Below are 24,404 nucleotides of genomic sequence, written 5' to 3'. Positions count from 1 at the left end.
CGGAAGGTCCGGGGTTCTATCCCCAGCTGCGGCATACCAAAAGACGTTAAATGATGGTACTTGTTGTTACCCTGCCTGGCGCTCGGCACGAAGGGGCTAAAACAAGGACTGGTCGGCTCGGAGTTCGTATACTGGGTCTGAATGGGGTATTCATGTTAAACTACGGCATGGTATGTCAGTGGGCTAGCACTATAAATCGGCATCAGTCCAGACTAGTACAAGCAGCCACACACACACACACACGTTCATGCATGTCGCTATATAAACGCAATAATCTTGGACGCGACGTTAAACCCAATTTCACCTCACCGTGCTCACCTCAAATACTTTTCACTGAGTGAGTTTAAGTGAACATCAATGTTTGACTGATAATTACCATGTTCAAATACCTTAAACAGATTGTAAAGATATATCATCATGAAAATAGAGATTTTCTGGGTGGTTGGCATACAGTACTTGCCCACAGAGGAACACTTACCGGTACTCTCTGTCACTTCAACGTCTGTACAGAACAGACAAGGTTCCCTGCACAACTGTTTCGGGAGTGAGAGAACATGTCGGGTGCAACACTGCTTTGACCAGTACAGTACCAGTATTTCAGCTGTATAGCAGTAAGCTAGGAGGGAAGCAAAGCAGTTTCACCCCTTGTAGATGCTTACTACATTGGTGAAAGCTACAAGCAGACAGACAGTGCTGAGAAACCAAGAATCATAATCGGGGCACATCAGTGGTAGACATGGTAGAAACTCATTTTACTCACTAGTCCTAGTAATGACATATGGCAAATCAGGGGTAGAGACTCATTCACATCACTAGTCCTCCAGAAGAATATGACACATCAGGGGTAGAAACTGTTTCACACCACTATCAGTCAAATGATTCACTCACAGACGATTCACTTTTTCCACAGTCCAGTCTTGAAGAATCACATTTCCTTCTTTCTCCTCAGTGTCATGTCTGTTTTTTTCTGTCCCACCTCAATGATTCCAGTCTTCGGTCCCATCAAGATGATTCACACTTTCCTGTCCCACTCAGGTGATTCACATTTTGTTATGTGATCCCATTAGGATTCACATTTTCCTGTCCCACGAAGATGACTCACATTTTCCTGTCCCTCCTAGATGACTCACATTTTCCTGTCCCACGAAGATGACTCACATTTTCCTGTCCCACCTAGATGACTCACATCTTCCTGAACCACCTAGGCGACTCACATTTTCCAGATCCACAAAGATGACTCACATTTTCCTGTCCACCTAGATGACTCACATGTTCCTGAACCAAAAAGATGACTCACATTTTCCTGTCCACCTAGATGACTCACATTTTCCAGAACCACAATGATGACTCACATTTTCCTGTCCACAAAGATGACTCACATTTTCCGGAACCACAAAGATGACTCACATTTCCGTGTCCACCTAGCATGCCTAGATGAGTCACATTTTCCAGAACCACAAAGATGACTCACATTTTCCTGTCCACCTAGCTGACTCACATTTTCCTGAACCACAAAGATGACTCACATTTTCCTGAACCACAAAGATGACTCACATTTCCTGAACCACTAAGACAACTCACATTATCCTGTCCATCTAGATGATTCAAGTTTTCCAAAATCACATTGATGGCTCTTCTTTTTGTAAATCCAACATGTCACTCCTTTATCTTCATGTTTTCCTAAGTTTGTGGATGAACATGATCTCATCTCGATTTCGAATTCCATAACTGAAATTAAATTATCAATGTCTTCATTTGAATCAACATATAACATAATACCCTACAATATATGAAGTGTGGAATGTGTGTTCAATGAATAAGAGAAGAGAAAGTGGTTCATTGTCTGAATCAATCCAATCACACACTGTATCCATCTGATCCTCATTATGTCCAAAGGAGCTGATACAACCTGGATGATAAACTTCTTAAAACCAGTGTCAGTAGCACAGCTGCTAAGATATGTTCACACTGACAACCAAGGACATTTCTACGCCAAATACAGACCCGTGCAGATCCGGGGTAGATCAGGTCTTCAGCAACCCATGCTTGCTGTAAAAGGCGACTATGCTTGACGTAAGAGGCGACAAACGGGATCTGGTGGTCAGGCTCGCTGACATGGTTCATACATGTCATCGAACCCGAATTGCGTGGATCGATGCTCATGATGTCAATCACTGGATTGTCTGGTCCAGACTCGATTATTTACAGACTGCCATCACATAGCTGGAATATTGCTGAGTGCGGCGTTAAACAACAAATAAACAAACACCAAATACAAGATTATCACAAAGGTCACAACATTTATATGTCAAAGGGAGATAACCCACGCCTGTTTGTCAACATTAGCTGGTCCACATGGATTTCAGTGTTGTCACCATTGTGCTGCATTTCTCAATTATATATCACCATGCACACAAGGTTTTGAAGATATTAGAAATCACTTGTACATTTACCGGTACCTTGAGAAAATGTTGCACTTTAAATCCATGCTGTTAATTTTGTAATATGAGAGTATGTGAAAACAGAACCAATAACATACGATTTTAGAGTCCTCCTGTCGTCGCTGAGTTTCTGCCCATCAAAATAAAGCCAGTAACTCCTCCAGATGTACCTCCTGGTGACAGACAACACACGGTGCCTCATGTAACGTAGTCATGGTTCTCACAAAACTCGAAACACCAAATTCAAGGCCTTTTTCAGCCCTCTTAGAGGCAACAGTCCCACATTTCAAAGATAAAAGAAAGAACTCAGTGTGCATTCTGATTCATTTGGACATTCTTACTTTATTTCATTGTCACAATGGCCTTATTTTTATCCAACACAACCAGTACACAATTTCAATATGCAAATTCACACATCAGTGTTTCAATATTAGTTGTTCAGAAGTTATGAACTTGTCTTTTGCGACATGGTGTTGTAATTAATATCAAACAACCAGAGAAAAACATATTGTAATATATTTATGTAACGGCAGTTGACTATGGCTAGCAACTTCAAGGCATTTATTGAACGTTTAAACCTGTTCAACGCAGATTTAATCTTAAGCCCACTGCCTAATTTAAGTCCTTGTCAAGCCTACACAAGCCTTGGTACTTCTCATTCATCTGTTAGCACCACTGCATACATACAGCCCTGCCTGAAAACCATGTGATCCAATTTCATAAGCCAATCCTTATTTTTTCAACATAGGTAATTGTGCATTTAGTTGCTTCCCCTATTGACTAACAACAGCAAAAAGACACAAACTGAGATCTATTAAAAATAGCATTAATGAATATTTGTGACCAACCATGAGATAAGGGACGTTATGGGTGAAAAATCACATTGTGACTTCTCACTATATTTTAAAACTACAGCATATTCGGAACAGAAAAATACAATTCACAAGCTTCAATTCACATTTATTACAGTGAGTGAGTGAGTGAGTTGGGTTTAACGCCGCTTTAAACAGTATTCCAGTTATATCGTGGCGTGTCAGCTTAATGTGGGAGAAAAGCCCGAAGTGATGCAGGTCTCAGACGTTTACCACTTCGGTGAAACCCACGAGCACGGGTATGGTGCTGACAAACCTAGAAACATAATCGGGGCGAACCGGGATTCGAACCCACAACCATAGGTTTCTGGCATGCCCAAGGGACGCAACTCTGCACAGCGAATCGCGGCGCCTTAGACGAATGGGCCACCCGTGCCCCACATTTATTACAGAGATACATGACATCACACATGGCGATCTTCACTGAAGTAAGTTGACATCAAGCGTCTTTAGCACATCAAAGCACAATTGTATCCTAGCACCAATAAGGTCCCGATTCTCCTGGTGGCTCACATTTATTGTCTGCTCTATTTTTAACGGATTACAAAACAAAACAAAAAAGTATCCGACCTGGCCCAAAAGACTTTAGGCCAAATATAATATTACAGTGATCAAATTTCAGATTTCTTTTGTTTACATGCTGTAGATTGGCATATCTTCAAAATAGCTCAAAGTATGTTGCTGTCATGAGCTAAAGCTTTTGGCCAACTTCTTCTTCTCCCTTCTTGAGTTTTGGCTAGACTATGAAGTGTGCAGTGATTGCCATCAGTATTACACAGGGAAGTGTTTTATGAATGAATATACTGTTGATGTGTTCATTGTCACTTGTTTGAAGGCCTCATGAACTGCAAGGGTTATCCAAGTGTTCCAATTCTTCAATGCACAGTATGTACAGATGCATAAATCTGACAGACACATCCAGCTCCTGGTTAGCTGTAGACTGTTTGTCATACTGATGTGTACACTGTTGCCAGCTAACCGTGACAATGGTGAGGTGAGGTGAAATGGGGTTTAAGGTCGCGAGCAAGATCATTGCACTTAAATAGCGACGTGCATGTACCTGTGTGTGTTTGTGTGGCTGCTTGTACTAGTCCGGAATGATGCCGATTTAAAGTGCTAGCTCACTGAGATATCATGCAGCAGTTTAACATGAATCCCCACTCAGACACAGTATACTGACTCCGAGCCGACCAGTCCTTGTTTTAGCCCCATCATGCCGAGCACCAGACAGGATAACAACAAGTACAATCTTTTATCGCTTTGGTATTACGCGGCCGGGGATTGAACCCCGGACCTTCCGCTCTCCGGGCGGACGCTCTACCACTAGACCAAGGAGGCGGTCCCGTAGCGATGGAGTGTTATATCTATGCTAATAGAAGGATGAACCTGCTAGACCCAGGAGAAGTTTAGAAACAAGGGAGGCTACCACACAATGCAATCATTGATAATCTATGAGGATGGGATTCTGGCCAATAAGGTTAAACATTGATAAATTTTCTCAAAGCTTATCAATGATCATAAACATAAAATCGAAAAGCCTTTTAGTGAGCATGGCTGTGCTGTTTGGCTCATTAATTATGGATATTATTTATTTTCATTTTTAGCAACCAGCACACAGCACATTTTTTTCTAAACACTGTTAAAGCTGTACATAATTCCTATATTTCTCTGCCTGAAAAATATCAGAAAAACTAAAGAGCCTCAAAATAATGCTACATGTAATATGTATATGTGTGACCTCCACCAAGTCCTGTGATAACGTACCAGCTGATGAGGGTTGTCCCGCCTCTCCTGGACTGACGCAGAGTGACATGTCTTCTGATAGCATGTTTCAGATCAAGAACACTGGCATCCTGCACAACCACAATCTCTGAAACCACATCACATGCAGGATTACACAGTGTTGCATCTAGCCTATCAAGTAACTAAACACAATGTGCAGCAGTAGCAAGCACTATGATCTGATTTTAAGGATATTGTCTAGTTGCATAAATTAACACTATTTTCATTTTCAGTGTGTAATTTTGTATGCAGGATCAGTATCATTTGATGCAAATTCTTTAAAAAACTTAGTAATAAATATGTTTTAATGACACTTTAAACCTAATTAATAATAATAATATAATAACTACAGATTTATATAGCGCTGGTATCCAGTTTGAAGAACTGCTCAAAAGCGCTTCATTTGAGTCTACACAAAAAGAGACAATACACAGTTAGGAAAACACAAAGCCTCAATACTCCAAGAAAGATTTGGTGAAAAGATAGATTTTGAGTCTTGATCGGAACAAAGTAGGACTGTCAATGTTCCTGATATCCAATGGCAGCCTATTCCATAGCTCAGGGGCAACTTTGGCGAAACTCCGACCTCCAAAAGTCGTCGTTCTAACAATAGGCACAGAGAGTAGGGACTGGCAGCTTGATCTGAGAGATCTCCCAGGCACGTAACTCTTCAAGAAGTTTGATTGTGTCTCGCATTGAAAACAATCAGCATCACTTTATACTGGATTCTCTCTTTGATTTGAGCCAGGGGAGGTTCCGTAGAATCGGTGTGATATGGTCAAACTTTTTGGATTTTGTAACAAGCCTGGCAGCACAGTTTTGAACTCTTTGAAGTTTAGTCAAAAGGTGACGGAAAATAGACTCGAGCACATGTTTCACATGTGCAGTTTCCTTAGGCAGGTGGTGTTTCCTTAGGCAGGTGACTTTGTCCGAAATGTGCATCTGTCCACCAGAGGTTAGACTAACATTTAGTTTATGAAATCTTATATTACACAATACCCTTCTTGACTCTAAAAATAAAATAAAAAAATTTTGCCGATGCTGATTTCATATGTGGAATAGAGCTAGCTAGAGCTGGCTAGACTTGCTTTTGTATATGTTTCTAGATTGTGGTTTTTTTCATAAAATAAATATATTCCACAGTCATGGTGCAGGACTAACCAGAGGTGTTTAGCAGGGGTAACCGGTAGGATGAGTGAATGAGTTAAAATCTAAAGTCACATCGACAGTATTTCAGCCATATCGTGACTTCCCGGTAGGATGAGAAGGTAATGTGACTGTTAACTTTTAAGTGCCTCACAGGCAGGCATCTTCCCGAGGCAAGAGAGTGAACTGACTTTAAAAGTCCAGTTTCCACCCTTGCCGAACTAGGCAGGAATTACTGGGCTCAATCGTAGCGCCACCAGTTGCTATTACCAGTTATGTCCCTTCTATGCCTCTCCTATGGACCAATCAAATTCCACCTCTCGTATCACTTGCGTTTGCTTAATACAAAATGGTGGCGCCCAGTCAGGACGATCTGATCGATAATCAAGATCTATATTGTGATAAAACGGGTCTTACATTGCGAAATGCATCAAATCACGTGAGCACCTTGATTAAAAACATGAAAGGTTTGGAAAATATCTGCTGACAGCGAGTTGGTGGTGCGCATGTTTTGCAAATTCTGCAATCGACCGAAATCTGCATGACAGTTTATGAACCGGATTTCGATTTTGGTGCGCAATTTTGATTTGACTATGCATAGACTCGTTAGTCCAGCCAAAATGTAACTCCATAATACCAGCCTAGTTCAGCAAGGGTGGAAACTGGACTTTCATAGTCAGTTAGCTCTCTTGCCTCGGAAAGATGCAGGCAGCTGGCACTGTATACTCCCCAAGGAGCTGAGAATGAAAATCGAGTGCACACTGATCCATTGACCGGGGTAATAATGTAGCGCTATGAGCACGCTTTAATGTGTGGATTTGGTGAATTATAAATATGCACATAATTATGACATAACCTTGGCATCTCATCAGTCAGATGATGTTTGACTTTGTAATGATAAAGTAAAAAAACATTTTACCCACAATTTAGAAGCTGAAAGGTTACTGAGAAACATGACCCAGACTGTACAAATGCTAGATACAACACATATTTGTGATAGCCAAGTATTTCACATATTTCAGTAACGCATGCTGTCACGTCTTACAAGCAAGCATGAAATACTCATATCCCCTGCCAATATCTTTATTACAATTAGGTGCGATGGTTTCGGTGTAGGTTCTAACACCGTTATCAAGCAAGTGAAGTACAGAGTATGGTTGGCAAGAATATATACAGAATAGGAGGTAGTGTTTATACAGTTGAGTAGGTTTAAGATCAGTTACACTGTTGTATTTGTAATGAGTTGTGTTTCTGCATGAAGTTAGTCAGTGAATGCAACAACCCTGTCCATGACACTTTTGGAGGAACATACACTAAAGCAATGCAGAACTTACCAACAAGAAAGGAAATGTATTCAATACTGCGAGATGACTTTATGTGCCAAGTTTGGTGAAGAAATATGGTACGGTTTTCAAGATCTGCTCCGGAAACGAGGACTACCACCATTTTGAGTTTAAATCAAAGTCGTTGCCATGAAAACTCGAAAAACTTTTTTTTTTAAATCCCAAACTTGTAAAAGGCACCAGTTCACCACTAGACCTATCAATGTGCCAAGTTTGGTGAAGAAATGTGGTACGGTTTTCAAGATCTGCTCCGGAAACGAGGACTACCGCGATTTTCAGTCTAAGTCAAAGTCGTTGTCATGGAACCTCAAAACCTTTTTTTTTTAAATCCCAAACTATCAAAAGGCACCAGTTCACCACTAGACCTATCTATGTGCCAAATTTGGTGAAGAAATATGGTACGGTTTTTCAAGATCTGCTCCGGAAACGAAATGTGTCGGACGGACGGCACCCATTCCTATATCCCCATTCCGCTTCGAGGCGGGGGATAATAACAAGGAGTTAAGCTTTTTAAATTATCAAACCAAATTTAAAATGGAAACACATTTGGAAGGATTCAGTGAAAACACTACAATGGTTTAGCAGCAAGATATAGCCAGGATCCAGTTTAGACGTCAATTAGAGTCACATGACTTACTGAGTACTTCCCCATCTGCCCGCATCACGTCCACCACCATGGCCTGGCCGTACTCCACTGCAATGGCCGAGTTCACCTCTTCTAATGTCACCTCACCAGGAAGGTCCTTCAGCAGTGGGTCTGACTGGCAACACATAATGGTCAATGCTGACACATTTTCATACATCGCAGGGAACAAGTTTTCCATATTTACGTACACATTGCGCCACAAGCTCACTTGCAATTTTATTAGGTCAGGTCTTTTTCTTTGATTTGATAGGAGTAACAGATCTGATGTAAATGAGATTGCATTACAGATTGCACTCAGCAATATTCCAGCTATATGATGGCGGTCTGTAAATAATCGAGTCTGGACCAGACAATCCAGTGATTGACATCATGAGCATCAATCCACGCAATTGGGATACGATGACATGCATCAACCAAGTCAGCGAGCCTGACCACCCAATCCTGTTAGTCACCTCTTACGACAAGCATTGTCCCCTTTTACGGCAGGCATGGGTTTCTGAAGACCTATTCTAACCTGGATCTCCACGGGTCTATTCAGTGAGTGATAAAAGATGTTTTAAGTGAAAAACATATTCAGATCACCATAGTTATACTATCTAACCATGAAGTTCCCAGTTAGAATAGGTCTTCAGCAACCCGTGTAAATGTCACATGATTTTCATACATGTTTTGATTGGCTGCGTTCATACAACTTTTCGCATGAAAATAGAGCATGTCCTATTTCGTACAACTCGCGTCCAACAAGTTGCATACGTCAAAAGTTGGACCGACTTGCCCGTTCACACGATGCAATGTGTTGCACGCAACAAATTGTATACGACTAGTTGTACCGTGTGAATGCCCCTTAAGAGGCGTCTAACATGACTGACTTGTTTGATTCATGTCACTTTATCACAACATCGTCGATTGATGCTCATGATGGCAATCACTGGAATGTCTGGTCCAGACTTGATTATTTACAGACAACTGTCATATAGCAGGAATAGTGATGGTATTATGCAGGTAACGGAATAAGCCGAGTGTCCCTGTATTGGGAGGCCAGCTCCATGTTCAACTAGCGTGTTGCCGTAAACAACAAACTATAGATAATCTGTCATGGCATGACTGATTAACCATAGTTATATGAAAGGAGCGGGTCTTCTTTAACTTCTTTTGAGTAGTTTATCATGGTGGTCGATAAATAATCGAGTCTAAACAAGGCATTCCAGTGACTGAGGTATGATGGATGACACCCACTGTAACCATGGAAACTCAGTGTAACCACTCAATCGCCAATCGCCTCGCATGACAACCTATTGGTTCTAGGAACAACAGTAATCTCAAGGTGGTTACCATCTTTGTGAAATGTAATGACAGGGTATGAAACTCCAAAAATTTTCAGCCAGACCACAGGACTGGCTAGCTGAAATACTTGCCAGCCCTGACCAAAACCTGTCTGCCCACTATAATCATATGTTTCTCAGGATAATTTAATTAAAACTTTAAATCGAATTCATTGAACATGAAGTAATGCAAAAAAAAATAGCAAACACTTTTTAGGTCGGATTTGTACTTAATATCCTAGAATACATCATGTAAATAATGCTTATCATCGGGATAAATTTAAAAAAATTTTACATATGAATTATAACCCGACTGTCGGGCAGGGGGATTTGAAAATCTGGCAGCCCGAGTAGAAATCAACCCGTCTCGGGCGGTCGGGCAGGCAGGTATTTCGAACACTGGTAATGAAACAGTCACACATACAATTTGTTGTATCTGAAATTAAACTATATAAGTTAAGCTCACTTCAATGAGTTCAGCTATGGTGCTGTTCACTCTGGCCATGGCCTCTTGATGGGGAAGGCCATCATCAACCCCCGTCTCCTCTATCTCCCCCTCCTCCCCCTCGGTGTCCACACACGGCTGACCTCTGTCCTCCGGAATGTCCAGTGGCTCAGTCTTCACCTGTACAGTCGTCTCCATCTTGAACAAGGAAACATGGGAAAAAAACTTGAAGCTTGTTTGGGAAGATGGCCATGCTTGTATTGCCAGTGCCACTTTGTTGAGAGTGAAAGTTTACACCACAGTCAGCAATATTTCAACTATAATATGGCACCATGTAATATCCAAACCATAGAGTATGATACCACACAACACTGTGGCAACATTATACTCATAATAGTCAGCTCACACAACATAACGCTGGGTATGTGGCCAAAAGAGGTCACATGATACTGCACATCTGGGGTAATTAAAAATTCTATTGTATTTTACTATTTTTGTACAACTACGAAATTATGTAATGTAAAAAATATAGATTCAACTCCTAGATATAATTCCTTAACACCATACTCAGCAGTACTCTAGATATATCTCACGTTTTCGAGCCTCACCTTTTGTCAATCCTCTTAACAAAATGAGACCATGCGCTTAATGACGCTTCAAAGCCCACTATCATGACTATGACATCAAAGTGTTTGCCACTTGTCAACAAAGTTATGTTGCAGATTAAGCTACACAAGGAGTGAGTGAGTGAGTATGGTTTTACGCCGCTTTTAGCAATATTCCAGCAATATCACGGCGGGGGACACCAGAAATGGGCTTCACCCATTGTACCCATGTCGGGAATCGAACCCGGGTCTTCGGCGTGACGAGCGAACGCTTTAACCACTAGGCTACCCGACCGCCCCAGCTACACAAGGAAAGATATTCAATAAGTAACAAAAACATACCTCAAAACCTACTTTTTTACTGATACACATTTTAATCAAACTTGATCTGATGATAATTTTGCATCAGAACATGCACCGATTATATATCAACTAATGCTTATAAACTTCCTGTCTGTTATGTCAAGTGACTGACCATGTTGTGCATCTATTTTTAACTTGACTGTTAGTGTTATGGAGGGGTTCTAAATTATGGACAGTAACAAGATGGCACCTGATCGACTTGTCTCACTCAGTGGGTCATTATCGCTATAAAATTAACACGACATGGTCATTTGACCATCCAAGTATTAACAGAAATAAATGTTCTCAAAGGTAACGTAACGTAGACACGTAATGAGAAATAATTCCTAGGGGCTCGGAAACCCATAACACGACGATATGAACAGTCTGCCAATAATCTGAACCTGACAAACCAGTGGTTGACATTGTGAGCAAGATGACAGGCAATCAACCAAGTCACGGAACCTGACCCTCATATTCATTTGGTCACCTCCCACGATCATCATAAGCTGCTGGGGGCCTTTCAGCCTTGATTCCCCACAGGGATTTCTTTTAAATTATTTATTAGTTATGGATATAATGTAAAAATATTTATCAGATAAACATGTATCTACTAAATTAGAGGAATCTGAATTGTTGGACTATAATGTGACTATAAGGTCAATTTCATATCTGAAACTTCTCGGTAAAACAACAACAGTAGCACGAAAATAGGTGATAAAATGAGGAATGTACATCTTTTATGGTTCAGACAAGTATGAAATACCTGACATTTACTCATCAGATCATACCAGCCTGTTTACCTGTAAAAAAGGTTGTGCACTATTATGTTGCCTCGACGCGTTAGGTAGTGTCAAGATTTTGTTCGTTAAACACATTCAGGGACGATGGGCGCAGCCATTTTGGATCATGTGACTTTACAAAACACAAACCTAGCTTAAATCGAACGAAATCTTTTTACTTAAATGAAAAAAAACAACTAAAAATAATTATCATATCAGCTTTATTTCTTACATACGAATTTGAAGAATGGTATGTTAAAACAGCACATATATTTGTTCTGCGCAAATCTCATTTCGTTTTTTTCCGCATCTTGAATGATATGATGCTTGAAACGGACATAAAATAACGACATATGGTCGCTGTTCAGGGTTGTCAAAGGATATGTGCGTGAGATGAAAGTTCCATCCTCGTTTGACAAAGAGGCAGATGATATCTGTTCCAGGATGTCGTTTTAACACTCACAACATAAATTTAAATTTATACACCCAATGACAGGAGACACACGGGGAATGCAAACCACAACCGGTAACATACGACCCTACTATGGAACATGTTAGACCGACTGCAATCATGAGGCAGGGTGAAAAAACAAAACATGAATCTTGGTAAAAAAAAGCGACACCCTACGAAACTTGAAACTACGAGCGAGAAATTGTCTTATTTCGTTCATTATAATTATATGCTCGGAAACATCTGCGATCATATAATAATTCTGACTATATATGAGGCTGCCACTTGTTGGTACGCGGGATCCCAGCTATATGACGGCGGTCTGTAAATCATCGAGTCTGAACCAGACAACCCAGTGATTTATATCATGAGCATCGTTCCACGCAATGGGGATCGATGACATGCATCAACCAAGTCAGCGAATCTGACCACCCGATCCCATTAGTTGCCTTTACAACAAGCGTAGTCGCCTTTTACGGCAAGTATAGTTTGCTGAATAACACATTTCACAAGAACACAAAAATGAGTCAGAATTTAATTAGTGAAAATAAATTAATAATGTTTAGAAAGCCTAAGAGGACCTTCCTTAAAACTAAACAATAGCATTCTTTAAATCTTCCAAGAAATTGAAGGGGGCACGGGTGGTCCAGTCCTCTAAGGCGCCGCGATTCGCTGTGCAGAGTTGCGTCCCTTGGGCACGCCAGAAACCTATGGTTGTGGGTTCGAATCCCGGTTCGCCCCAATTATGTTTGTCAGCACCATACCCGTGCTCGTGGGTTTCACCGAAGTGGTAAACGTCTGAGACCTGCATCACCTCGGGCTTTCCTCCCACATCAAGCTGACACGCCGTGATGTAACTGGAATACTGTTAAAAGCGGCGTTAAACCAAACTCACTCACTCCAAGAAAAAGAGGAGTTAGGTGCTTGTAAAACAATCACATTGTGAGTGAGTGAGTATTGTTTTACGCCGCTTTTAGCAATATTCCAGCAATATCACGGCGGGGGACACCAGAAATGGGCTTCACACAATGTACCCATGTCGGGAATCGAACCCGGGTCTTCGGCGTGACGAGCGAACGCTTTAACCACTAGGCTACCCGACCGCCCCTCAATCACATTGTGATAAATTAGGAACATGCATGGTGACAGCCTTTGAATATATATTCCAGAGCCATTGACGTATGGTTAACGTGGACGTTGAAATGTATCACAAGCTCCATTACCCAGAGTGTTATACCAGAACACACATCAACAACACGGTGTCCATATAAGTTTCATAAAAACTCACCCTCTTCCCATTGGAGGAGTTTTTGCACTAATTACATTATAATTCTTCATTTCAGCAAGTTGTATTCCCACAGATGATTATTTGCTGTTTGCGAAGTTTACCGGAACTGGATATGTGACTCGGTCTTAAACGTTGACATATATTTTCATCAAACATTTCTAAATAGCTATATCAAATGTTTGTAAATGAATGTGCTTAAATGCATAAAACGGTATCTAATCGTGCTGAAATTATGTCACTATATTTTTTCTTAATATCCTGGCCAGTATATATTAAAGTTTTCAGGCCTCATCATTTAATTGCGAACTCATTCATGTACACAGTGAGTATTCAAAGAACAACAGACCCCAACTCATGCACTCATCCAAGTACCCAGTAAAAATTACCGAATACGACATACCCGACACCTGCTATTTCATGTTCTCATTCAAGTACCTAGTAAGAATTACCGGACAGACATACCCCAACACCTGCTAACTCATGTTCTCATTCAAGTACCCAGTAAGAATTACCGAAGACCACCGACCCCAACACCTGCTATTTCATGTTCTCATTCTTGAAAGTACCCAGTAAGAATTACCGAATACGACATACCCGACACCTGCTATCTCATGTTCTCATTCAAGTATCCAGTAAGAATTACCGAATACGACATACCCGACACCTGCTATCTCATGTTCTTATTCAAGTACCCAGTAAGAATTACCGGATACGACATACTCGACACCTGCTATCTCATGTTCTCATTCAAGTACCCAGTAAGAATTACGGAATACGACCGACTCCAACACGTGCTATCTCATGTTCTCATTCAAGTACCCAATAAGAATTACCGGACAGACATACCCCAACACCTGCTAACTCATGTTCTCATTCAAGTACCCAGTAAGAATTACCGAATACGACCGACCCCAACACCTGCTATTTCATGTTTTCATTCAAGTACCCAGTAAGAATTACCGGACAGACATACCCCAACACCTGCTAACTCATGTTCTCATTCAAGTACCCAGTAAGAATTACCGAATACGACCGACCCCAACACCTGCTATTTCATGTTCTCATTCAAGTACCCAGTAAGAATTACCGAATACGACATACCCGACACCTGCTATCTCATGTTCTCATTCAAGTATCCAGTAAGAATTACCGAATACGACATACCCGACACCTGCTATCTCATGTTCTTATTCAAGTACCCAGTAAGAATTACCGGATACGACATACCCGACACCTGCTATCTCATGTTCTCATTCAAGTACCCAGTAAGAATTACGGAATACGACCGACTCCAACACGTGCTATCTCATGTTCTCATTCAAGTACCCAGTAAGAATTACCGGACAGACATACCCCAACACCTGCTAAGTCATGTTCTCATTCAAGTACCCAGTAAGAATTACCGAATACGACCGACCCCAACACCTGCTATTTCATGTTCTCATTCAAGTACCCAGTAAGAATTACCGGACGGACATACCCCAACACCTGCTAACTCATGTTCTCATTCAAGTACCCAGTAAGAATTACCGGACGGACATACCCCAACACCTGCTAACTCATGTTCTCATTCAAGTACCCAGTAAGAATTACCGAATACGACCGACCCCACAATGCATTTCTCTCCTCTAAACTTAAAACAAATAATTTTCCTGATGCTGATTCGTGGATAGAGCTGGCTAGACCTGCTTATATATCTAGATTGGTTTAGATTGGTTAGACTCACATTTAGTCTATGAAATCTTTTATAACACAATAACCTTATTGACTCTAAAAAAAAATTTTTTTTAATTTGCAGATGCTGATTTCATATGTGGAATAGAGCTGGCTGGAGCTGGTTAGACTTGCTTTGGTATACGTTTCTAGATTGGTTTTGTTTTCATAAAATAAATATATTCCATAGTCATGGTGCAGGACTAATGTTATTGTTGTGTGTGTTTATACTGCTATGGGTAGCAAAAGAGTCTGACCATTTCTTTTCATGGTAGTATGAAGGCTCCTGGCCTGCCAGCAGTCTCGCCTATCTGCGTAATTGCCAATTAAATCCTGACCCCAGCTAGCAGAAGTTGGCTGCAGCAGGTGGCATTAGTTGTCTCCCTTTATCATCTTCGGTGGACAGTGGCGCACAATTGGCACATTCTTGGCACGCGCTGACCTGCCGGGGTCTCTGGGACGATGACCTGTGTCCCGTCTGTATGATATATACGTTACAATCGCTGTTTAGTATCGATATGGGGCCCCAAAATATACCCTGGTACACCCAGTGCGAGCCGTCAGACGCAGGAGGACACTTTCCCCGATCAGTGAGGGGACACGCCCAGCCAGAAGGGGCATGGGTTTACATCAACAATTTGTGCACTAGGTAACTGGAAGCCTGGTTGTATTGTCCCCGCTTATATATCACATGATATTCTCCAACATATGACAGCTTGATACATCGAGGAGATACAAAAGAACGTGGAATGTTTGGGGGCATGGCCCGTTCAGCCTCATTTACAGCGTTTTGCGATTTTAAAGGAGCCAATGCATACTTCTGATTTTGAAGTCATCTTGTGTTTTATCGGCCTTGTTGGTTTGTGTATTAAATATATCCGTTCAGAACTAAGAAGCATGTCAGATCGTCTGTCTGTGTGACGTGTGTGGAGTGATATGCATGTCTGTCTGTGTGACGTGTGTGGAGTGATCTGCATGTGTGACGTGTGTGGAGTGATCTGTCTGTGTGACGTGTGTGGAGTGATCTGTCTGTGTGACGTATGTGGAGTGATCTGCATGTCTGTCTGTGTGACGTGTGTGGAGTGATCTGCATGTCTGTCTGTGTGACGTGTGTGGAGTGATCTGCATGTCTGTCTGTGTGACGTGTGTGGAGTGATCTGCATGTGTGACGTGTGTGGAGTGATCTGTCTGTGTGACGTGTGTGGAGTGATCTGCATGTCTGTCTGTGTGACGTGTGTGGAGTGATCTGCATGTCTGTGTGACGTGTGGAGTGATCTGCATGTCTGTCTGTGTGGCGTGTGTAGAGCGATCTGTCTGTGTGACGTGTCTGGAGTGATCTGCATGTCTGTCTGTGTGACGTGTGTAGAGCGATCTGCATGTCTGTCTGTGTGGCGTGATCTGCATGTCTGTCTGAGTGACGTGTGTGGCGCGATCTGCATGTCTGTCTGTGTGACGTGTGTGGCGTGGTCTGCATGTCTGTCTGTGTGACGTGTCTGGAGTGATCTGCATGTCTGTCTGTGTGACGTGTGTAGAGCGATCTGCATGTCTGTCTGTGTGGCGTGGTCTGCATGTCTGTCTGTGTGACGTGTGTGGCGCGATCTGCATGTCTGTCTGTGTGACGTGTGTGGCGTGGTCTGCATGTCTGTCTGTGTGACGTGTGTGGCGCGATCTGCATGTCTGTCTGTGTGACGTGTGTGGAGTGATCTGCATGTCTGTGTGACGTGTGTGGCGCGATCTGCATGTCTGTCTGTGTGACGTTCTAGGCGCGATCTGCATGTCTGTCTGTGTGACGTGTGTGGAACGATCTGCATGTCTGTCTGTGTGTGACGTGTGTGGAGCGATCTGCATGTCTGTCTGTGTGACGTGTGTGCAGTGACCTGTCTGTGTGACGTGTGTGGAGTGATCTGCATGTCTGTCTGTGTGGCGTGTGTGGAGCGATCTGCATGTCTGTCTGTGTGACGTGTGTGCAGTGACCTGTCTGTGTGACGTGTGTGGAGTGATCTGCATGTCTGTCTGTGTGACGTGTGTGGCGTGGTCTGCACGTCTGTCTGTGTGACGTGTGTGGAACGATCTGCATGTCTGTCTGTGTGTGACGTGTGTGGAGCGATCTGCATGTCTGTCTGTGTGACGTGTGTGCAGTGACCTGTCTGTGTGACGTGTGTGGAGTGATTTGCATGTCTGTCTGTGTGGCGTGTGTGGAGCGATCTGCATGTCTGTCTGTGTGACGTGTGTGCAGTGACCTGTCTGTGTGACGTGTGTGGAGTGATCTGCATGTCTGTCTGTGTGACGTGTGTGGCGTGGTCTGCACGTCTGTCTGTGTGACGTGTGTGGAGCGATCTGCATGTCTGTCTGTGTGACGTGTGTGGAGTGATCTGCACGTCTGTCTGTGTGGCGTGTGTGGAGCGATCTGCATGTCTGTCTGTGTGACGTGTGTGGCGTGGTCTGCACGTCTGTCTGTGTGGCGTGTGTGGAGCGATCTGCATGTCTGTCTGTGTGAAGTGTGTGGAGCGATCTGCATGTCTGTCTGTGTGACGTGTGTGGAGTGATCTGTCTGTGTGACGTGTATGTAGTGATCTGTCTGTGTGACGTTTGGCTCACACACGCACGTCACATCACACGGACAGATCACTACACACACGTCACACAGACAAGTAACTATGGTGTGACGTGCGTTTAGTGATCTGTCCGTGTGATGTGACGTGCGTGTAGTGATCTGTCCGTGTGATGTGACGTGCGTGTAGTGATCTGTCCGTGTGATGTGACGTGTCTGTAGTGATCTGTGTAACGTGTTTGTAGTGATCTGTCTGTCTGTGTGGAGTGATGTCTGTGTAGTGATCTGTCTGTGTGACGTGTGTGTAGTGATCTGTCTATGTTATGTGGCGTGTGTGTAGTGATCTGTCTGTGTGACGTGTTTGTAGTGATCTGTCTGTCGGTGTTGTGTGATGTGTGTGTAGTGATCTGTCTCTGTGATGTGACGCGTGTGTAGTGATCTGTCTGAGTGATGTGTATGAAGTGATCTGTCTGTGAGATGTCACGTGCGTGTAGTGATCTGTCTGTGTGACGTGTGCGTAGTGATCTCTGTGTGTGACGTGTGTGTAGTGATCTGTCTGTGTGGCGTGTGCGTAGTGAACTCTGTGTGTGTAGTGATCTCTGTGTGTGACGTGTGTGTAGTGACCTGTCTGTGTGGCGTGTGCGTAGTGAACTCTGTGTGTGACGTGTGTGCAGTGATCTGTCGGTGTGTAGTGATCTGTCTGTCTGTGTGACTTATGAATAGCGATATGCCACACACACATACTTACACACGCTTATACTCAAACACACACACACACACAGACACAGACACACACACACACACACACACACACACACATGCACTCACACTCTAACCATGTTGTTGCCTTTTTAGTGATGGAAACCTATTTCCTCCTGTGACATCCTGTAATGTGTTTCTGTGCACGATCCGGTTTTAAGACAGGCCTGGTGGTGCTGAGATCAAAGGTAAAGTGTATTAACACACATGTCGTTTATACCTGTCTCAAACCGACACGCCATATGATAGAATCGGACACTTCGCATCCTCGTCTGGGACGTGATTTATACAACAGTAGTACTTTACAGTTTAATTATCGTTTACCTTGGTGCTTCCTATCAACAAGCGAGTGTTTCTTTAAGCCATAATTCACACCTTGTCAACAGGCCATAACAATTTGTTGCAGCAAGTTGCCATTACGCCTCCCGAATGCGTGTCAGCAGTTCAAAACAGTAAAGGGAGACAACTGGGTTGTTCCTGGGAACGAAGCCAGTAGTTCGCGCAGCTCCACCGCCTCTGCTGACAACACCAATTTATAGTATCAGTAGTTGAGTTTATTCTCAAGTCGTAATCGACGTGTGATGATAGAATGATCATCACAGTTTTGAAGTAGTCCAGACGGTTGTAAATATGGCGACATTGTACTGTCAGTTTTGGTTGTACAATGCTCAGCGTTGTCACCCAGCGATGACATTAAAACCTTAAACTTTCACGTCGAGATTGTGGATTGTGGGAAGATTTGCTTGGGGAATATTGGCGGTGGTGTGTGTGTGTCTGCGGTGGTGTGTGTGTGTGTGTGTGTGTGTGTGTGTGTGTGTGTGTGTGTGTGTGTGTGTGTGTGTGTGTGTGTGTGTGTGTGTGTGTGTGTGTGTGTGTGTGTGTGTGTTGGTGGGGGTGGGGGTGGGGGTGGGGGTATTTTAATTTCGATATTGAGATTGATTTATCGTCATCCACCACCATATTGTCAGCTGTTCAGCAGCACGCATAGATTGATTGTATTACTTTGTGATGTCTCCCTTGCCACAAAGACTTATCAAACTATTGCATATTGTGAGGGAGGCTGACAGTCCCTTTTGGTACGCAGGATTCGGGGGGTTATGTATTTGATATAACCACATTCGACATTTCTTTCAATAGTGGTGTACATAAAAAGTTCCTTTATAGATTTTTTTGCGATGTTTTTTCTGTAATTTCAAGGATTCAGTAGTGTGCAATTAGACGATATAGAAAATAGATGGTATTGAGAATTCAGGGGAGAAGGGGGTGCATCCTCGTGAAGAAGAGGAGTGAAGTCCAGTGGCCCAAGGTGACACAAGCCGTTGAGTCTCCAAGCATCCACGATACTACATTTCTTGCTTTCCAGTTGAATGTTTACGTGAACGACCTATCACGTTCCTCCCACATCTACAGTAATGTGAGAGAAGAACTGATAACAACGAAACTATATACACGTACACAATCACAAGAGTCCAATGCCAGTGCTGTCCAGTGTGGACAATGCCAGTTATAAAGCGGGCGGGAGAAACATCCTTGTTGAACACCAGCAAGCTAAAGTCCCATTCGGCACAGACAAAATCCATCAAAGCCAGTCATGTCTCTTATCTTATCTACTGTTGCATGGACATATTTAGGGGTAATTCCAACAAGCTAAGTAATGTGATCTATTGAGGCGTTCCAGCAGGCCCACAGCATTTACAAGGTTATGTTACAGTAAACATGATATGCATGAAGTCTACACCGAGACGAAGCGATTATTACTACACTAATCAAAGACGGGGATGTGGCAAATTAGCCGGACTTCATCAGTTGTATGGCGGTGGAGATATGATGAAACTGACCGGCCATCATCAGGCGTGACCATGCAGATAGCAAGGAGGTGGGTGTCACTGGACAAGGCTATCTGTACAACCGGGCGGGTGCGGGGTCATTCAGTACGGTAATGCGGACTCCTGTCTGGCTGTGTCCTGGACACCGTTCCACAAAAGCGATCTTAGCGCTACGACTATCGTAAGCCAGTGTTAAAGTATGGGAGTTACGAACACCTTAGTGCTAAGATGGCCATGCCCTTGTATCTGTAATCACGCTTATTAATGAAGGACGAGTGACGAGATATTGGGATCTGTTGTTTAAGAATTGACTTTCACTTTCTCTGAGCTCCGACGTTCATACAGTGTCTGGCCCTCACTCTATGAAGGTTCATACTCCAATGAACTCACACAAAGTGAAGGTCAATTCTTTAATTCCTGCTTGACAACGGTGTAAGGATCTATGCCGAAACGTCGCTATTACAGTATAATAAAAAAGTTAAAATTGCTAAATTTGTTTTGTTTATTTTGACATCCGTCAATTGTGAAAACACATTTTACATCTGTGATTTTTTAAACAGGACACACTGACCCTTTTCGCAAACACCTGATGTCATCTCTTGTTTTCAGTGATCCATTCACATAATTTTCACCGCAATTTTGCCTTTTATTCCAATTGGAATCTGATAATCGAGAAGGGCTATCCTCTGGCATTGACGTTTGCAATACAATAGGTATCAGTTTGGATTGTTCTTTGTTGTGAAGTATGATTGTGTCCGATATCAAACTTTAGTCTTAAAATATTTCTGAAGTCCCTCAGTACTGTCCTGTTCCGCTGATCGAGGGTTCAAATCCCTGAGATGTACTGTTGTGGTATGATCCGTGGTTTGTCTGCACCACACCGCTCCTCATGCAAGTGGAAAACGTCAACGACCTGAATCCCACATAAGGCTGCAATGCCGTGATATAACGGGAATCTAGTAAACCGGAATCTATGTGCATCACACATTCACCCAGTCATTACTTCACACGTTACACCTGCACCTAGGTACACTTCACCCAACACGCCCAGATATACCTGTACCTAGGTACACTTCACCCAACACGCCCAGATATACCTGTACCTATGTACACTTCACACAACACGCCCAGATATACCTGTACCTATGTACACTTCACACAACACGCCCAGATATACCTGTACCTAGGTATACTTCACCCAACACGCCCAGATATACCTGCACCTAGGTACACTTCACACAACACGCCCAGATATACCTGTACCAAGGTACACTTCACCCAACACGCCCAGATATACCTGTACCTAGGTATACTTCACCCAACACGCCCAGATATACCTGCACCTAGGTACACTTCACCCAACACGCCCAGATATACCTGTACCTAGGTACACTTCACCCAACACGCCCAGATATACCTGTACCTAGGTATACTTCACCCAACACGCCTAGATACACCTGTACCTAGGTACACTTCACCCAACACGCCCAGATATACCTGCACCAAGGTACACTTCACCCAACACGCCCGGATATACCTGCACCTAGGTACACTTCACCCAACACGCCCAGATATACCTGTACCAAGGTACACTTCACCCAACACGCCCAGATATACCTGCACCTAGGTACACTTCACACAACACGCCCAGATATACCTGTACCAAGGTACACTTCACCCAACACGCCCGGATATACCTGTACCTATGTACACTTCACACAACACGCCCAGATATACCTGTACCAAGGTATACTTCACCCAACACGCCCAGATATACCTGCACCTAGGTACACTTCACACAACACGCCCAGATATACCTGTACCAAGGTACACTTCACCCAACACGCCCAGATATACCTGTACCAAGGTACACTTCACCCAACACGCCCAGATATACCTGCACCAAGGTACACTTCACCCAACACGCCCAGATATACCTGTACCTAGGTACACTTCACCCAACACTCCCAGATATACCTGCACCAAGGTACACTTCACCCAACACGCCCAGATATACCTGCACCAAGGTACACTTCACCCAACACGCCCAGATATACCTGCACCAAGGTACACTTCACCCAACACGCCCAGATATACCTGTACCAAGGTACACTTCACCCAACACGCCCAGATATACCTGTACCTAGGTATACTTCACCCAACACGCCCAGATACACCTGCAACAAGGTACACTTCACACAACACGCCGAGATTCATCGTCAACATGTCCAGATACACCTGCACCAAGGTACACTTCACCCAACACGCCCGGAAACACTTCCATCGGTATAAACGTCGCCCTACACGCCAAGATGCATCGTCAACATGCCCAGATACACCTGCTTAAAGGTACACTTCACGATACACACCTAGATACACCTTCACCAAGGCACGTTTCACCCTACACGCCCATATACACCTGCACCAAGGTACGCTTCGTCCTACCCGCCTAGGTATACCTGTACCTAGGTATACTTCACCCAACACGCCCAGATACACCTGCAACAAGGTACACTTCACCCAACACGCCGAGATTCATTGTCAACATGTCCAGATACACCTGCACCAAGGTACACTTCACCCAACACGCCCGGAAACACCTGCACCAAGGTACACTTTAACCAACACGCCCAGATATACCTGTACCTAGGTACACTTCAACCGACACGCCCAGATACACCTGTGCCTAGTTTCACTTCACCTAACACGCCCGGAAACACTTCCATCGGTATAAACGTCGCCCTACACGCCAAGATACATCGTCAACACCTGCTTAAAGGTACACTTCACGATACACACCTAGATACACCTTCACCAAGGCACGTTTCACCCTACACGCCCATATACACCTGCACCAAGGTACGCTTCGTCCTACCCGCCTAGGTATACCTGTACCTAGGTACACTTCAGCCAACACGCCCGGATACACCTGCAACAAGGTACAGTTCGCCCTTCATCGTCATCATGCCAAGATACACCTGCACCTAGGTACACTTCGTCCTACCCACCCGAGTACACCTGCAAGCAGGTACACTACGTCCTACACGCCCGGATACACCTGCACCCAGGTACACTTCGTCCTACACGCCCGGATACATCTGCACCTACGTACACTTCGTCCTACCCACCCGAATACACCTGCACCTAGGTACACTTCGTCCTACACGCCCGGATACACCTGCACGCAGGTACACTTCGTCCTACCCTCCCGGATACACCTGCACCTTGGTACACTTCGTCCTACCCACCCGGATACACCTGCACGCAGGTACACTTCGTCCTACACGCCCGGATACACCTGCACCAAGGTACTTATCGTCCTACCCTCCCGGATACACCTGCACCTACGTACACTTTGTCCTACCCGCCCGGATACACCTGCACCAAGGTACACCTGCACAAGGTACACTTCGTCCTACCCGCCCGGATGCACCTGCACCTACGTACACTTCGTCCTACCCGCCAGGATACACCTGCACCAAGGTACTTATCGTCCTACCCTCCCGGATGCACCTGCACCTACGTTCACTTCGTCCTACCCTCCCGGATACACCTGCACCTACGTACACTTCGTCCTACCCTCCGGATACACCTGCACCTAGGTAAAATTCGTCCTACCCTCCCGGATACACCTGCACCTAAGTACACTTCGTCCTACCCGCCCGGATACACCTGCACCAAGGTACACCTGCACAAGGTACACTTCGTCCTACCCACCCTGATACACCTGCATCCAAGTACACTTCGTCCTACCCACACGGATACACCTGCAGCCAGGTACATTTAGTCCTACCCACCCGGATACACCTGCAGCCAGGTACACTTTGTTCTACCCACCCGGATACACCTCCACAAGGTACACTTCGTCCTACCCACCCGGATACACCTGCACCCAAGTACACTTCGTCCTACCCGCCCGGATAAACCTGCACCTAAGTACACTTCGTCCTACCCACCCGGATACACCTGCAGCCAGGTACACTTTGTTCAACCCACCCGGATAAACATGCAGCCAGGTACACTTAGTCCTACCCACCCGGATACACCTGCAGCCAGGTACACTTTGTTCTACCCACCTGGATACACCTGC

The 24,404-nt window shown here is 43.9% G+C and overlaps 1 protein-coding gene across 1 annotated transcript; it reads right to left on the bottom strand.

The window, feature by feature from the left end:
- Window positions 1-731: 731 nt before the first annotated feature.
- On the bottom strand, window positions 732-11,867 carry LOC124146777 (U11/U12 small nuclear ribonucleoprotein 25 kDa protein-like). The gene is made up of 6 exons (XM_046517231.2): window positions 11,748-11,867; window positions 10,019-10,195; window positions 8,222-8,345; window positions 5,078-5,183; window positions 2,540-2,614; window positions 732-1,728 (listed from the first exon to the last, which is right to left on the bottom strand). The coding sequence occupies exons 1-6, from the start codon at window positions 11,820-11,822 to the stop codon at window positions 1,671-1,673; spliced, it is 615 nt and encodes a 204-aa protein (XP_046373187.1). The 5' UTR covers window positions 11,823-11,867; the 3' UTR covers window positions 732-1,670.
- Window positions 11,868-24,404: the final 12,537 nt, after the last annotated feature.

Source organism: Haliotis rufescens, unplaced genomic scaffold (assembly GCF_023055435.1).
Source record: "Haliotis rufescens isolate VD_foot unplaced genomic scaffold, xgHalRufe1.0.p SCAF_1, whole genome shotgun sequence".
Classification (NCBI taxonomy): domain Eukaryota; kingdom Metazoa; phylum Mollusca; class Gastropoda; order Lepetellida; family Haliotidae; genus Haliotis; species Haliotis rufescens.
This window is presented reverse-complemented; position numbering and strand designations above follow the sequence as displayed.